The sequence below is a fragment of the Salvelinus sp. IW2-2015 genome, linkage group LG15 (genome assembly GCF_002910315.2).
Source record: "Salvelinus sp. IW2-2015 linkage group LG15, ASM291031v2, whole genome shotgun sequence".
Classification (NCBI taxonomy): Eukaryota; Metazoa; Chordata; class Actinopteri; order Salmoniformes; family Salmonidae; genus Salvelinus; species Salvelinus sp. IW2-2015.
The window spans coordinates 24,040,150-24,055,145 of record NC_036855.1 but is presented as its reverse complement, the minus strand read 5'-3'; the positions used below and the strand labels follow the sequence as shown (position 1 = coordinate 24,055,145).

The following is a 14,996-nucleotide window of genomic DNA, read 5'->3' as shown; positions in this document are numbered from 1 at the left end:
TGCAATGTAATAAGGATATTATTACAATTAAATAAGTATTATCCTACACATATTGTTGTTACAGTATAATGTTTAATAATGAAAAAATATATCCTAGGCGTAGGCCTACTCTTACGTCATTTACGCTACATAATCATGACATACTTATTAAGCAATTAGTTACGAGGTGTGGTATATTGGCCTTATTGCTATTATAAACTGGCTACAAACATATTTAGAACATTAAAAATATATATTTTGTCATACCCGTGGTATATATCTTATACCACGGCTTTCATCCAATCAGAATTCAGGGCTCGAACTACCCAGTTTATAAAATGTGAATAATAACAAGCATTGAACTACTTTGCTTGACATTTTAACATTGGTAACATAGGTAACATTTATCGTTATCAGATGAAAATATATATCAATTGACACATATTGGGAAAACCAGATAGGTAACATTGGTAACATAGGTAACATTTATCGTTATCAGATGAAAATATATATCAATTGACACATATTGGGAAAACCAGATAGGTAACATTGGTAACATAGGTAACATTTATCGTTATCAGATGAAAATATATATCAATTGACACATATTGGGAAAACCGAAACATGATGTAGCCTACTTGCTTACTGAGATTTTGAATAGATTTGCAATGCACAAATTTGTGCTTTTTTAAAATCAAGTCAAGGACAGACAACTCATAGAAACTAGATACATTTTGGCTTCTGACGTGTGTTTCGCGCCATGCCAATCACATGCTACTAGAGTAGTGTTTAACCAATCAGGGACGCAGTAGCTAGATTTTTAAAATAGTTGTTATTGTGGGCACAGTGCGTGGTGGTGACTTGGTTAGTCGGTTTCTGGTTATGCGTTTGTTTTCTAGCTAGTGTAACGAGGAACACTGCAAAACCTATAACGCAAATTCGTGCATATACTGTCTAGTTGTTGGAGATTTGAAATGGCGAAAGGTAAGTAGCGAAACAGGGAGTTTTGAGGAAGTTAACTTAGTTAGTTATCCAACGTTACTGTATCTAGCCAAAGACGTTAACGTTACTTAGTACAGTCGTAGCACGTTGCGTCTCTAATTTGACAAAAGTAAGCTAGAGAGAGACGTTAAATGTTTTTTTATTTTGATAAAATTGACAAGCTACATTTGAGATATATATTCATAAATGTACATTTTCAAAGATGCCCAGATTTCAAGGCTTCAGTCAAGTAACGATTAATTTGTAGTTTTTACTAAATTGCCTCAAATTACATAACTAGTAACAGTGCATTGTACAGTACAAATAATATTTGATGTATGATGAAATGCGATCTGTCCTCATTTTATTAATATTTTTCTGTATGGTGGCTTTTGTATTTATGTGCTCTGCTCTCGTGCCCGACTTGTTTATATTTGTCCCCAATTTTTGGGGACTAACTAGCTAGCTAAAATAAACTTTGGATATGGTAGGCTATATCAAGGTCAACCTAGCTAACCTCCTGACATGTTTGCCTTCAAAGGGAAGAAAAAAATGCTGACCACCAACAAGGGACCCGAGGGAACCCTTCAGCCCAAACAAGTCGAAAAGGAGACAAAGGAAAATAAACCAGAATTGAATGGGGTAACTTGTTATTGTGTTGGAAATATAGCACTAATACAGGCTGGTATTGGTCATCAATACTTTTCAGGTGTTAGCTAGCTAAGTTACACCACTGCATGTTGCATACATTCACCCATTATGGAAACATTAATGTGTTGCAGGATGCAGGTAATGGTGAGAGCACGTTACCAAGTCTTCGGAGTCCCAGCAAACCTAAATCTCCTCTCTGCAACAACTCAAGTTCTCTCAGCCAAGAGGAAAATGTGCCTGAGAAATTGACTCTACAAACTGAGAAATCAAAGCAAGGGAAAGGTAACCCACCATTTGTTTTTCCCATCCACCACCAATAATGACAATGGACTTTTACCATCTCGTTTTCTAAACCATACAATATTGATTATCGTCTGAATAAGACCTTAAAAACCCACCAGATGTCAAATAAAATTCTCTTGGTCGCGTATACGTATTTAGCAGATGTTATTGCGGGTATAGCAAAATACTTGTTTTGTGTTCCTAGCTTGAACAGTGCAGTAATATCTTAATACACACATGTAAAAGCATGGAATTAAGAAATATAAATATTAGAACGAGCAGTGTGTGTATACACTACATGACCAAAAGTATGTGGACACCTGTTCATCAAACATCTCATTCAAAAATCATGGGCCTTAAATTTGGTATTGCCCCCCCACTTTCTGCTACACTATATACAAAAGTATGTGGACACCACTTCAAATTAGTGGATTTGGGCATTTCAGCCAAACCTGTTGCTGACAGGTGTTTAAAATTGAGTCATGCAATCTCCATAGACAAATATTGGCAGTAGAATGCCTTACTGAAGAGCTCAGTGACTTTCAATGTGGCACCATCATAGGATGCCACCTTTCCAACAAGTCAGTCCGGTCAACTGTAAGTGCTGTTATTGTGAAGTGGAAACGTCTAGGARCAACAACTGCTCAGACTCATAGTGGTAGGCCACACAAGCTCACAGAGTGGGACCGCCTAGTGCTGAAGCGCGTAAAATAATCATCTGTCCTCGGTTGCAACACTCACTGAGTTCCAAACTAACTCTGGACGCAACATCTGCACAATAACTGCTTGTCGGGGGCTTCATGAAATGGGTTTGTGTGGCCGAGCAGCCGTACACAGCCTAAGATCACCATGATCAATGCCAAGTGTCGGTTGGAGTGGTGTAAAGCTCGACGCCATTGAACTCTGGAATAGTGGAAACGCATTCTCTGGAGTGATGAATCACGCTTCACCATCTCGCAGTCCAACGGACGAATCTGGGTTTGGCGGATGCCAGGAGAACGCTACCTTCCCCAATGCATTGTGCCAACTAAAGTTTGGTGGAGGAGGAATAATGGTCTGGGGCTGTTTTTCAAGGTTCAGGCTAGGCTTGCTAATGCCCCCATACAAAAAGTGAGGTCCATACAGAAATGGTTTGTCGAAATTGGTGTGGAAGAACTTGACTGGCCTGCACAGAGCCCTGACCTCAACCCCATCGAACAACTTTGTGATGAATCGGAATGCCGACTGCGAGCCAGGCCTAACCACTCAACATCTGTGCCTGACCTCACTAATGCTCTTGTGKTTGAATGGAAGCAAGTCCCCACTAAAATGTTCCAACATCTAGTGGAAAGCCTTCCCAGAAGAGTTGAGGCTGTTATAGCAGAAACGGGGGGACCAACTCCATATTAACACTTACTTTGGCCGCCTTTCCTTCCAGTTCTCTGCTGCCAATGACTGGAACGAATTGCAAAAATCACTTAAGCTGGAAACATATCTCTCTCTAGCTTTAAGCATCAGCTGTCAGAGCAGCTTACCGGTCACTGTACCTGTACACCGCCAATCTGTAAATAGCACACCCAACTACCTCATCACCACATTATTTATTTTCTTGCTCTTTTGCACCCCAGTGTCTCACTCCAGTGTTAATGCTAAATTGTTATTATTTTGCCTCTGGCCTATTTATTGCCGTACCTCCCTACTTTAATACATTTGCACACACTGTACATAGATTTTTTTTCTATTGYGTTATTGACTGTAGGTTTAACTCTGTTTTTGTTGCGTTGCTTTGCTTTATCTTGGCCAGATCGCAGTTGTAAATGAGAACTTGTTCTCAACTGGCCTACCTGGTTAAATAAAAAAAAAATGAATGCCCATGATTTTGGAATGAGATGTTCGAGCAGGTGTCCACATACTTTTGGTCGTGTGATGGAATGAATAGACTATAGGGCTAGAATATGTAGTATATGTACAGCGGTAGTTATAGGATGGGCCTTGACTAGAATACAGTGTATACATATGAAGTGGGTAAAACAGTGTGTACTGTAAGCATTATTTAATGTGACCAGTGTTCCATGACTGTACATAGGGCAACAGCCTTTACTGTGCATGGTAGTGTAACCGGGTGGTAGCCGTCTAGTGACAGAAGTTCAGGGCAGGGGCCAACTAGTGGTGACTTTAACAGTCTAATGGCCTTGAGAGAGAAGCTGTTTTTCAGTGTCTCGGTTCCAGCTTTGCTGCATGTGTACTGATCTAGCCTTCTGGATTGTAGCGGGGTGAACAGGCTATGGCTTGGGTGGCTGAGGTCCTTGATCTTCTTGGCCTTCCTGTGACAGCGGGTGCTGTAGTTGTCGTCCTGGAGGGCAGGCAGTGTGCCCCTAGTGGTGCGTTGGGCAGACCGCACCACCCGGTGGTTGCAGACGGTGCAGCTGCCGTACCAAGCGGTGATGCAGCCAGACAGGATGCTCTCAATTATGCATCTGTAAAAGTTTGTGGGTCTTATGGGCTGCTGTTGCACCTTCACCACCACCCTGTCTGGGTGGACCATTTCAGATKGTCAGTGATGTGTACGCTGAGGAACTTGAAGCTTTTCACCTTCTCCACTGCAGCCACGTCGATGGCCACGTGCTGTCTCCTGAAGTCCACAATCAGCTGTTTTGTTGAGGGAGAGGTTATTTTCATGGCACCACTCTGCCAGGGACTTCACCGTCGTTGTTGGTAATAAGGCCTACCACTGTGTCGTCTGCAAACTTGATGATTGAGTTGGAGACATCGTGCGTGGCCACGCAGTCATGGGTGTACAGGAGGGGGTGGAATATGCACCCATGTGGGGCACCTGTGTTGAGGATCAGTGTAGTGGTGCTGTTGCCTACCTTCACCACCTGAGCGGCAGCCCATCAGGAARTCCAGGACCCAGTTGCACAGGGCGGAGTTCATACCCAGGGCCTCGAGCCATGCAACGATTTCGCTCCATATGTTTTGTTTACCTCTAAATTCTTTGATAGTCAGGAGATCGAAGTTAAGTGACCTTCAGAATAATTTCCTGTGTGTGCATAGCAGCAGTGTCCACTGACCTATGTCTTATGACACAACTAATTGTTTATTTAGGCAGTATGTTTTGCTTATGAAACCAGGTCTGATGTACATTGTGCTTCATTCCCAACTATTCTATTCAGTGAGACAGAATCAAGTTAACTCTCAAGCTGGCGTGTCTCGGCAAGAGGAGAATAAAGTGAGGACCTGCTTGGCTCTTCGACCCAGAGAAACAACTACCTTGAAGATCAAGGAGGATCCTAAATCGCACCCCAACCCAGGGCGTGCGCCAGATGTCCCCATGCCCAAATCTAAGGGGGGAGCTAGTCAAAAAGTCAAAAAGTAAGTAGTGCTGACACGTCAATAAAATATTTGTTTAAATGGAGAACAGTATTTGTTGGTCAGGCCAGCACTTCGTGACCAGATCATCTGACCATTGGCGCATACGCTTGTTTCAGAATGGATTAATGTATTCTCTTTTCATCCAGAGCACAAGGCAGTGCTGCCCAAAACAGGAAGGTCACAGATTATTATCCGATTAGACAGAGTTCCAGAAAAAGCAAAGCTGAATTGAAGGTCAGTATATAATGCCAAAGTGAGTTGTGCTTTAGGATCACCCATACTACCCCCACAAAAAAGTATTGCTCAGAATTGAATAATGTGTAGTAGATGGATGCCTCTTGAACGCTAAACTTCCTACAATGATTTTAATCAGAACAGGACATCCATTCATCTAGTGTGTGGTGGTTTTTAGTAAAAAAATATATTTAAAAAATGTAATTCTCGGGTCAGAATTTAAGCAAATGCTCTCAATTCTAGTAGTAGCAGCTTGAACTAGTTAATGTTGAAGAACATGGTTATGAATAAGTAGCCTAGGCTACATCTAATAGCTGTATTACATACATGAACTCAGACCTGGCTGATCAGGGATTGTCTTCTGTGGAATTCATAATTGTTGGACAGGTTTAAATGTTTTTTCTTATCGTAAACCCTCCAATTCGAACTTGGGAGAGGATCATTTAGAACGCCTGAAGCTTAGAGTACTTGTGTTCACGCAAGTGTTAAACTTCAAGAACATTGATCCTTCCTTTACAATCGGAGCATAGTATGCCTGTAAATGTAACCTTTATTTAACTAGGCAAGTCAGTTATGAAYAAATTCCTATTTACAATCACTGCCTACCCTGGCTAAACCTGGACGACGCTGAGCCATTGTGCGCCGCCCTATGGGAGTCCCAATCACGKCCGGATGTGATACAGCCTGGATTCGAACCAGGGACTGTAGTGATGCCTTGCACTGAGATGCAGTGTCTTGAACCGCTGCGCCACTCGCGAGCAACACAATGCGCTGCTTTTTAAAATGGACAAATCTTTCTTTAGGGTCTAATTTGCGCAAATTCAAACTACAGAGTCAATTAAAAACATATCTGTATTGTTTGACAGCCTCAATATTTATTGAGTCACTATAATTACTCATTAAAAACCACACTCTGCCAACAGAACGAAGAACACCGACATCTTGATGACCTGATAAAACATGGAGTTGAAGAAGGACTGCAGGTTGGTTTTGAAATGAAAGTCATATTTTACTGACCCTGRTCATCTGAACCTGGAATTTGATTTTTACCTACTTAAACCCCAATAGGTAAAAAATATAGAGGGGAAGGGAAGAGGAGTGTTTGCCGTCAGATGTTTCAAGAAGGGTCAATTTGTAATTGAGTATCATGGTGACTTGTTGCATCTGACTGATGCCAAGAAGAGAGAGGCTCTGTATGCCCAAGACCCTGGGACTGGCTGCTACATGTACTATTTTCACTATCTCAGCAAAACCTACTGGTAAGTCATCTACACAAACTTAATTTTCAGTTTATATTAAGTAACCCTGACATACACGGAGTACACCAAACATTAGAAACACCTTCCTAATATTGAGTTGCACTCCCACACGCACACACACAAATGGTGTGCCTGGCACCTACTACCCTACCCCATTCAAAGGCACTTAAATCTTGTCTTGCCCATTCACCCTCCGAATGGCATGTAGATGACAATCCATGTCTCAAGGCTTAAAAATCCTTCTTCAACCGGTCTCCTCCCTTTCTACACAGAGGGTTTAAAAAATATATATATAATGATTTTTGAAGTAGATTTAACAAGTGACATCAATAAGGGATCATGGCTTTCACCTGGTGTCATGGAAAGAGCAGGTGTTAATGTTTTTGTATACTCGGTGTATGTATTGCCACAATATTGTCAGCTAGCTCATGGATGTTTTCAAATCTTTCATTTCCTTTACAGTGTTGATGCTACAAAAGAATCAACTCGCCTGGGAAGGCTGCTAAACCACAGTAAAAATGGCAACTGCCAGACCAAGCTCCATGACATGGATGGAATACCTCATCTCATACTGGTGGCTTCCAGGGACATTGTGGCAGAGGAAGAGCTGGTTTATGACTACGGAGACCGTAGCAAGGAATCAATATGTGCTCACCCATGGCTCAAATACTGATGTGCCACCAGAGTATTCTCTCAAGAGAATGACTAGGTGCATTAATTTCTTCAAAAAGAGAACCTGTTCTCTTTGTTTTTTAAAAATCCATTCCATTGGCCCTAAGGTGCAAACTGCTTTCCGGTGAGACAAATTAAGTGCGCCTGATGTTTTTCTGTCTTCTGCTTTTTCAAGCTTTACTTTTGGGCAAAACAGTGGCAGTATGAACAAGGTAGAGGACATCCTTTTAAGATTGCACATGGGTTAAATTTGTTTTTAAAACTATCAATTTATTGCTGGATTTGGATGGAGTTTTTATACATATTTAGGCCAGTGTGTCCATGACGTGTGAAATATATTTTTTAACATACTAGCTATTGTTTTTAGGTTGCTKTTATATAAGTGATTCATTTATCAAGCTATGTATGGTACTAGTTGACGCAACAATTTTCATATGAGCGTCAATGTCCTGGCTTCGGGGAGAACAGCTTATACTTGATTTGAAAATGTAGCTTTTGTTGCAATGGGTGAAACATCCTAATGAATTTTGAATACAATGTAAGTTGCTCTTTTTGAGCATAAATGAACTGTGTACATAGACAAATCTTTTCATAAATCTGGCTAGCATGGAAGCTCAGTTTGCAAAGCATAGAAAGGCAAGCTTATTAATATTCAGACGTGCAACAGTCCAGCATCCTTGTATGAGTATTTCACAACGTGCAACAGATTAAATATATTTGGTGTGATTTTCTARCAGTAATATTTTTAAATGGTTTTCTTTACAGGTGCTCTATTGTTTGAGAGGTCAAATGGTAGAGTTCAGAAGCCCTTTGCGCTAGTATAAAAGTTATGTTCAATCACTCAGTAAAAAGCAAAGAAAATGTCCAGAACTTGCATTAAAAAAATTCGGGGTGAACAATTTTGTCAACACTTTTTATATAGACTCTTATACCTTGTGGTGCCCCCCTGCCCTCAGAAAAGCMTAAATTTGTCATGTCATACACTCTACATGGTGTCAAGCGTTCCACAGGTGTGCTGGCACATTGACTCCAATGCTTCCCACAGTTGTCAAGTTGGCTGGATGTCCTTTGGGTGGTGGACCATTCTTGATATACATGAGAAATTGTTGAGTGGGAAAAAAAMCTAGCAGCGTTGCAATTCTTTGACACAAACTGGTGCGCTTGGCACCTAATACCGTACACCGTTCAACGGTACTGGTCTTGCCCAGTCACTCTCTGAATGGTACCCATACACAATCCATGTCTCAAGGCTTAAAAATCCTTTAACCTGTCTCCTCCCCTTAATCTACACTGATTAAGTGGATTTAACAATTGACACCTATAAGGGATCATAGCTTTCACCTGGTCAGTCTCGTGGTAAGAGCAGGTGTTAATGTTTTGTATACTCAGTGTACATTCAAAAAATTAACTATTTGCTAAAACATTCCAATGGCAGTAGGGTGCTCATGTAGTCTTGGAGGTCCTGTCTCTAACCCCCCGGCTTGAATGTTGGTCTTTGCAAGGTTCCATCTGTTCATCCAGAGTTTGAGCCAAATAGCGAATGTTCAACCAAAAAGGAATCCTGTTACAGCTCATTTTTGTACAAAGTTCAAGGAAACATGAGTTTGGCGTGCATCTACCATGTTATCTACCTATAGTGCAGAAATAGGAATTTTCCCTTAACTATTAATGACATGACACAAATCTATAAAAACAATGCCGAGATACTTTTAAAAGGCGTAATTGTTCTAGAGTTTAAAAATGCCATTAATTCATTAAAAAATKTAAAATTATTCTAATACAAAGAAAGCATAGGGGGGAAAAGTGTGCATAAAAATGTTTGGTTTATCGTTAGTTAGTATTAATGCTTTAGGTCCTTCTCACACCGGTTGTCCTCATTTCCGCCTGAATGAAAACCTACAAATAAAGACATTAGTTCAGAATGCATTTGAGAAAGCTTGCTCTGCAATCTTTTTTTGCCAACACAATTTAGGTTCCTAGAAGCTACTGGTCTTTACAAAGGAGGTGAAGGGGGAGTGCAGACCATAACAATGCTGACCACAACAGCCAAGCTGGCCTCGAAGTGGTCAGCAACAGTTACATCTGCTTTCTCTCTTCATTCAATCACACAGCATCAGCACAAACAGCCAGCCGGTCACAAGCAGGTCATTATAAGGCAGAGATGGACTGTGAGAACAAACTACCCCTGGTTGTCCATCCTGTGATACCATGATGAATGGCTCTGAAATACTTAATGTTTTTTCAGAGTGTAAATCAACCTCTTCAAACTACATGCTTTTCACACACTTCACTATGGATGTTAAATTGTTATGCAACTTTCATTTGTGAAAAAAGCTCATTGCTTACAGCTTTCTGATGGTATTTTCCTCTTTTGGTTCCTCTTCTTTAGTCTCATCTGTTGTGTCAGGAACCGAAGGGGATGGAAATTCCAGGTCAGCCTTTACCATGGCATGCTTGCCCTGTGAGTGCATCCCACTGCAAGAACAGAGCACTTCATTAAAAGGGGAACAGCAGCAAATTTATGGAATTTGTCTCACTACCTAAACTTCTCTGAATTAGTGTTGGACTATCTCAAAGTGCCTCTCCCCTGAGGAAAACAGCAAATCTACTGACAGTAATTACATTCTGTCAGCGAACATGCACTGAACAAAAATATAAATGAAACATGTAAAGTGCTGAAATAAAAGATCTCAGAAATGTTCTGCACGCACTAAAAGCTTATTTCTCTCAATTTGTTTAAACCCCTATTAGTGAGCATTTCTCCTTTGCCAAGATACTCCATCCACCTACCAAGTGTGGCATATCAAGAAGCTGATTAGACAGCATGATCATTACACAGGTGAACCTTGTGCTGGGAACAAAAGGCCACTCTAAAATGTGCAGTTTTGTTACACAACACAGTGCCACAAGTGTCTCAAGTTGAGGGAGCATGCAAATGGCATGCTGATTGCAGGAATGTCCACCAGAGCTGTTGCCAGAGAATTGAATGTTCATTTCACTACCATAAGCCGCCTCCAATGTTGTTTTAGAGAATTTGTCAGCGCGTCCAACCAGCCTCACAACCGCAGCCCAAATGTAACCATGCCAGCCCAGGACCTCCACATCTGGCTTCTTCACCTGCAGGATTGTCTGAGACCAGCCACCTGGACAGCTGACAACTGGGTTTGTACAACCGAAGAATTTCTGCACAAACTGTCAAATTGTTTCAAGGATGCTCATCTGCGTGCTCATTGTCCTCACCAGCGTCTTGACCTGACTGCAGTTCACCGTCGTAACCGACTTCAGTGGATAAATGCTCACCTTCGATGCCCACTGGCATGCTGGAGAAGTGTAATCTTTACGGATTAATCCCGGTTTCAACTGTACCGGGCAGGTGGCAGACAGCATGTATGGCGTCATGTGGGCGAGTGGTTTGCTGATGTCTACGTTGTGAACAGACTGCCCCATGGTGGCAATGGGGTTATGGTATTGGCAGGCATAAGCTACGGACAATGAACACAATTGCATTTTATTGATGGCAATTTGAATGCACAGAGATACCGTGACGAGATCCTGAGGCCCATTGTCGTGCCATTCATCCGCCGCCATCACCTCATGTTTCAGCATGATGATGCATCGCCCCATGTCACACAGATCTGTACACAATTTCTAGAAGCTGAAAATGTCCCGGTTCTTCCATGACCTGCATACTCACCAGACATGTCACAGATTGAGCATGTTTGTGATTCTTTGTATCGACGTGTACRACAGCGTATTCCAGTTCCCGCCAAAATCCAGCAACTTCCCACAGCCATTGAAGAGGAGTGGGGCCTAAATAATTTAATTCAATTGACTGATTTCCTTATATGAACTGTAACTAAGTAAAATCTTGAAATTGTTGCATATTGCATTTTTTTGTTCAGTGTAAATTCGGGAAGCCTAATTGATTAATATACCACAAACATTCACGGGTTCACAACTTTTGACCTTTTCTGAGATCTCTGCCAAGCAAGAGGGGAACAGCAGCCCGTGGGTTTATTGCACATACAACAACACACGAATGAGGGAACTCTTAAAACAACACTGTCACCGGCAGTTTTCAAAATACATCAGACTTTACCACATCACCCAACAAGCCTTTTAATATAGGCGTATTGTCAGAAGCTATTTCTTTTTTTCAATGCCTTTCGCTGTAGCCTAAACCAAGCAGAAAATGCGCAAGTCCTGTGCAACACAACACAACTTTCACTTGAGAAATGTATACAGAAGCAAACATTTCACCCACCTTTTTAGATAAGAATATWTCTGCATACCTTTCTGTCATGTCAACCATCTGCTTGTCTTCATAAACGTTCACTCACGTAGCCTATTATGGGGTAGCAAATCTAGTCCAGTTTCTAGACCAGGGATGAGCGACTGATGGTGGTGGGGGCCACAAAAAAATCTGAATGTATGATACTGGGCCGCAGTGGCTCACAGGTCTGAGTACCCACATCCATACCCACACGTGCGGTCAGAACCGGCCCTAGCCTTTTGGGGGCCTTAAGTGAAATTTAGTTTTGGGGTCTCCCCTCCACCTTGCGAGCAAAACAGTTTAGYGGCCCTCCTCTCTACAGTGTTTTAAAGTTAATTTCCTGCAAATCTATTTAGCAATTTTATAACTCATTCCATGCAATTCTATACATTTGGCTCAGGGAGATCGTTCAAGATTGACTTTGAAATTGGATGTCTTTCCATGTCCTGAGGACGTCGGGAAATTCCATCAAAACCGGCCACTAGGGGCAAATGTGTGCTATTACCATCAAGTAGGCTTGAGTTTTGTTACGGGGATGGCAGATGGGTGTAATCCCATGACTCTGGATCAGAAGGTTGTGTGTTTGATCCCAGTTGTGGACACTTTTTTTAAAAACTTTTTTTTATCCCTATCCCAACCCTTACCTTAACCATTCGGGAATGAGTGCATAAACTTAACTTAGAAATGTGATGTTTGGAGAAATGGAACGATGCAGAGCAGCAGGAGCAACCCAGGGTGTCAAAAACACTTTAAAATCTGACGTTTGGAGAAACGTGGATAAACGTCTATTTCTACAGTGAGATTGTGAGAGCTTTTTAATTTTGCCATAGGGTGGAGAGAAATGTTTACAGTTTTTAATATGATATCTGAGTGAGTGACTAACAAAGTCAATGGGGGCCCCCCAGTCAGTAATTCGAACATGATTACTACAGGTTTAAATAGCTGGCTGCTAGACTAACTTATCAATCTAAAAAATGTTAGCTGACATGGGCTAATTGAGTGACGGTCAGCAGGAAAACTGCTGATGCACAACCAAATTTCAAAATTGCACCTTGTGTATTCTACTATTCTAACTCTCAACAGTAAGTTGAGACCCTGACTGAGTAAATTTGTTTGTCTTGTTAAATTGATCCACGGGCCTACAAAAGCTGCCAGTTGCCCATCCCTGTTCTAGACAGACATACAAAGTAAATTGAAAGCAGGTGAGGGGTTCTGGTGGTTCTGTTATGGCTGTGTGGGGCATTTCCCTGAAATGGCTTAGGTCCAATAAACCCCTTAGAGAGCAAGGTAAAAGCCAATAAATACACAGCCATTCTGAGTGATCACCTTCAACCTATGGTGAAATATTTATCTTCCAATGACAATGACCCCATCCACAGGGTAAAGTTGTCACTTATTGCTTTTATGAAAGTTCTAACTATGTAAGCCATATGCCATGGCCGTCTCAGTCACCAAATCTATATACTTTGTATCCCTCATTAACTCGAGTGTTTCCTTTATTTTGGAAACTGTATCTCTGTCTATGGGATAATCTCTGTCTAGATTATCCCATAGTAGGCTATGTGAGTGAAAGTTTATGAAGACAAAAGCTGTGGAATTATTAGACTTTCTTATATAAAAAGGTGGGTGAAATGTTTGCTTCAGTATACATTTCCCGAGCACTAAAGTTGCACTGGACTCCGGCATTTTCTGCTTGCTTTAGGCTACAGAGAAAGGCCTTGAAAGAAATAAATGGTTTCTGACAATTATGCCTATAGTAAAAGGCTTGTTTTGTTGGGTGATGTATTTTGAAAAAATCTATCACACAAAATGTATATGTCGTATCTCACAATTGATTGGGCTTTGGTATGTTCACTGTAACAGAACGTTTATTTTTTCCCTATAGATTTGCTGTATTCCACAAAGTTATATCTAACTTTGTGATCTAGCTCTACCTCACTCTCCCTGAGTGAGGTATGCACTTTGACACAGTCCAACACTTAAGTCTGAGGTTTAGGCACTTCTTAGACAGAGTTCCCCTTTAAATATGTGTAAATGTTGGTTGGGGGGACTGGTCAGGTCTGGCTCTGTATTCTACCTCTTGTAGAGCTGCAACTCTTCCTGGGCCACCAATAGCTGTGCCTTGAGCTGGTTCCTCTCCTGAAGCACCTCCTTCAGCTCCTGCATTGTGAAGCGTGGTCTGTTGGGATCTTTCATGTCTACCACCAGTTTGTTTGGTCCTAGTGTTTGCTGAGAGAAGGTATTGATTAAAGGGATAAACTCATAACAAAAAGGAGTCCACACAACTGTGTGTTGCAAAGTAGAGTGTATARCAACCCAGTGAAACGTAAAACAACCTTTACATACCCTGACAGAACCTAGTCCAGTTAGACATGACCACGTTATGGGAAATTAAATGTATCGATTCTGTCCACAACTGTTAAAAATTCCTGGTCTGAAAACATCAAACTCACCTCTTCCTGACCGACAGAACTTTCTCTCACGATTCTATCCAGTTCACTTTTCAAGTTGTCTCGTTCCATTTTCAACTCCTCCAGCGATAGGTTGTGCTTATTCACTAACGTTTCAAACATCTCCAAAACACGAACAATTTTGTATTGCAAATCTGAGACTTCCTCGCCYGTATTAATTATTTTCAACAAATCTCTGCCAATGACGTATGAAATGTCATAAACATCTTCCACTGTCAGCCCAAATGCGTCCTTCTCGAACGCAGAAGCGGGTGAGGACTTGGACTCGTTCAACTCTTCCATTTCTCGTGTTCCAAAAACGCACCGAATTGAGTTGAAAGAAACACGAATATGTTTTCTCAACCGGTGGGACCGATTTCTCAAATCCACCGTTATGACATTTAACATAGAATAAACGTATGAACTGTAATAAATGTAGTTCCATGCGAGCTACAGTAGCCACTTCAAGTTAGTAACTGAATGGACCATCCTCTTTGAAAATGTTCAATGGTTGACCAGAGTATAGTGACATACAAATAAGCCAATAGTGATAGCCTGTTCCGCCGCTTGTAACAAGAGAGCAACGTTTCCATGGCGACCGTGAAGCCATGCGCATAATCGGCTAAACAGCACGTGATGTTTCCCCGTTATTTTCAACTTTGTACTTGGAACTTCAATGTCTGAAGTTAGATTGACATTCCGTCAACCAGAGGGCCTTGTGGGCATCAGAAAGCTTGAAGGGATCCCTGAAAAAGCAGCGATAAAATCATCAGAATTAACAAGGCAAACAAATATGCTAGAACTGACAGGCATTAAAACATTGTGCAATTTTATGTTTGAGTGTCCAACAATTGAGCAAACACT

The 14,996-nt window shown here is 41.4% G+C and overlaps 2 protein-coding genes across 2 annotated transcripts; one reads left to right on the top strand and one right to left on the bottom strand.

The window, feature by feature from the left end:
• The first annotated feature begins 805 nt into the window (after nucleotides 1–805).
• On the top strand, nucleotides 806–8,149 carry LOC111974204 (N-lysine methyltransferase KMT5A). The gene is made up of 8 exons (XM_024001854.2): nucleotides 806–963; nucleotides 1,502–1,602; nucleotides 1,743–1,893; nucleotides 5,046–5,244; nucleotides 5,391–5,478; nucleotides 6,402–6,461; nucleotides 6,547–6,737; nucleotides 7,200–8,149. Exons 1-8 carry the CDS (start codon nucleotides 954–956, stop codon nucleotides 7,408–7,410), a joined length of 1,011 nt encoding a protein of 336 aa, XP_023857622.1. The 5' UTR covers nucleotides 806–953; the 3' UTR covers nucleotides 7,411–8,149.
• Nucleotides 8,150–8,308: 159 nt separating this feature from the next.
• Nucleotides 8,309–14,690, bottom strand: LOC111974203 (RILP-like protein 2). The gene is made up of 4 exons (XM_024001853.2): nucleotides 14,136–14,690; nucleotides 13,760–13,911; nucleotides 9,756–9,884; nucleotides 8,309–9,305 (listed from the first exon to the last, which is right to left on the bottom strand). The coding sequence occupies exons 1-4, from the start codon at nucleotides 14,538–14,540 to the stop codon at nucleotides 9,284–9,286; spliced, it is 708 nt and encodes a 235-aa protein (XP_023857621.1). The 5' UTR covers nucleotides 14,541–14,690; the 3' UTR covers nucleotides 8,309–9,283.
• Nucleotides 14,691–14,996: the final 306 nt, after the last annotated feature.

What these genes read in the sequence shown, in the direction of transcription:
- LOC111974204 (XM_024001854.2), top strand. An exon ending in GAAATCAAAGCAAGGGAAAG is followed by an intron (nt 1,894 to 5,045) that starts GTAACCCACCAT and finishes TATTCTATTCAG; the next exon opens with TGAGACAGAATCAAGTTAAC. An exon ending in GAGTTGAAGAAGGACTGCAG is followed by an intron (nt 6,462 to 6,546) that starts GTTGGTTTTGAA and finishes AAACCCCAATAG; the next exon opens with GTAAAAAATATAGAGGGGAA.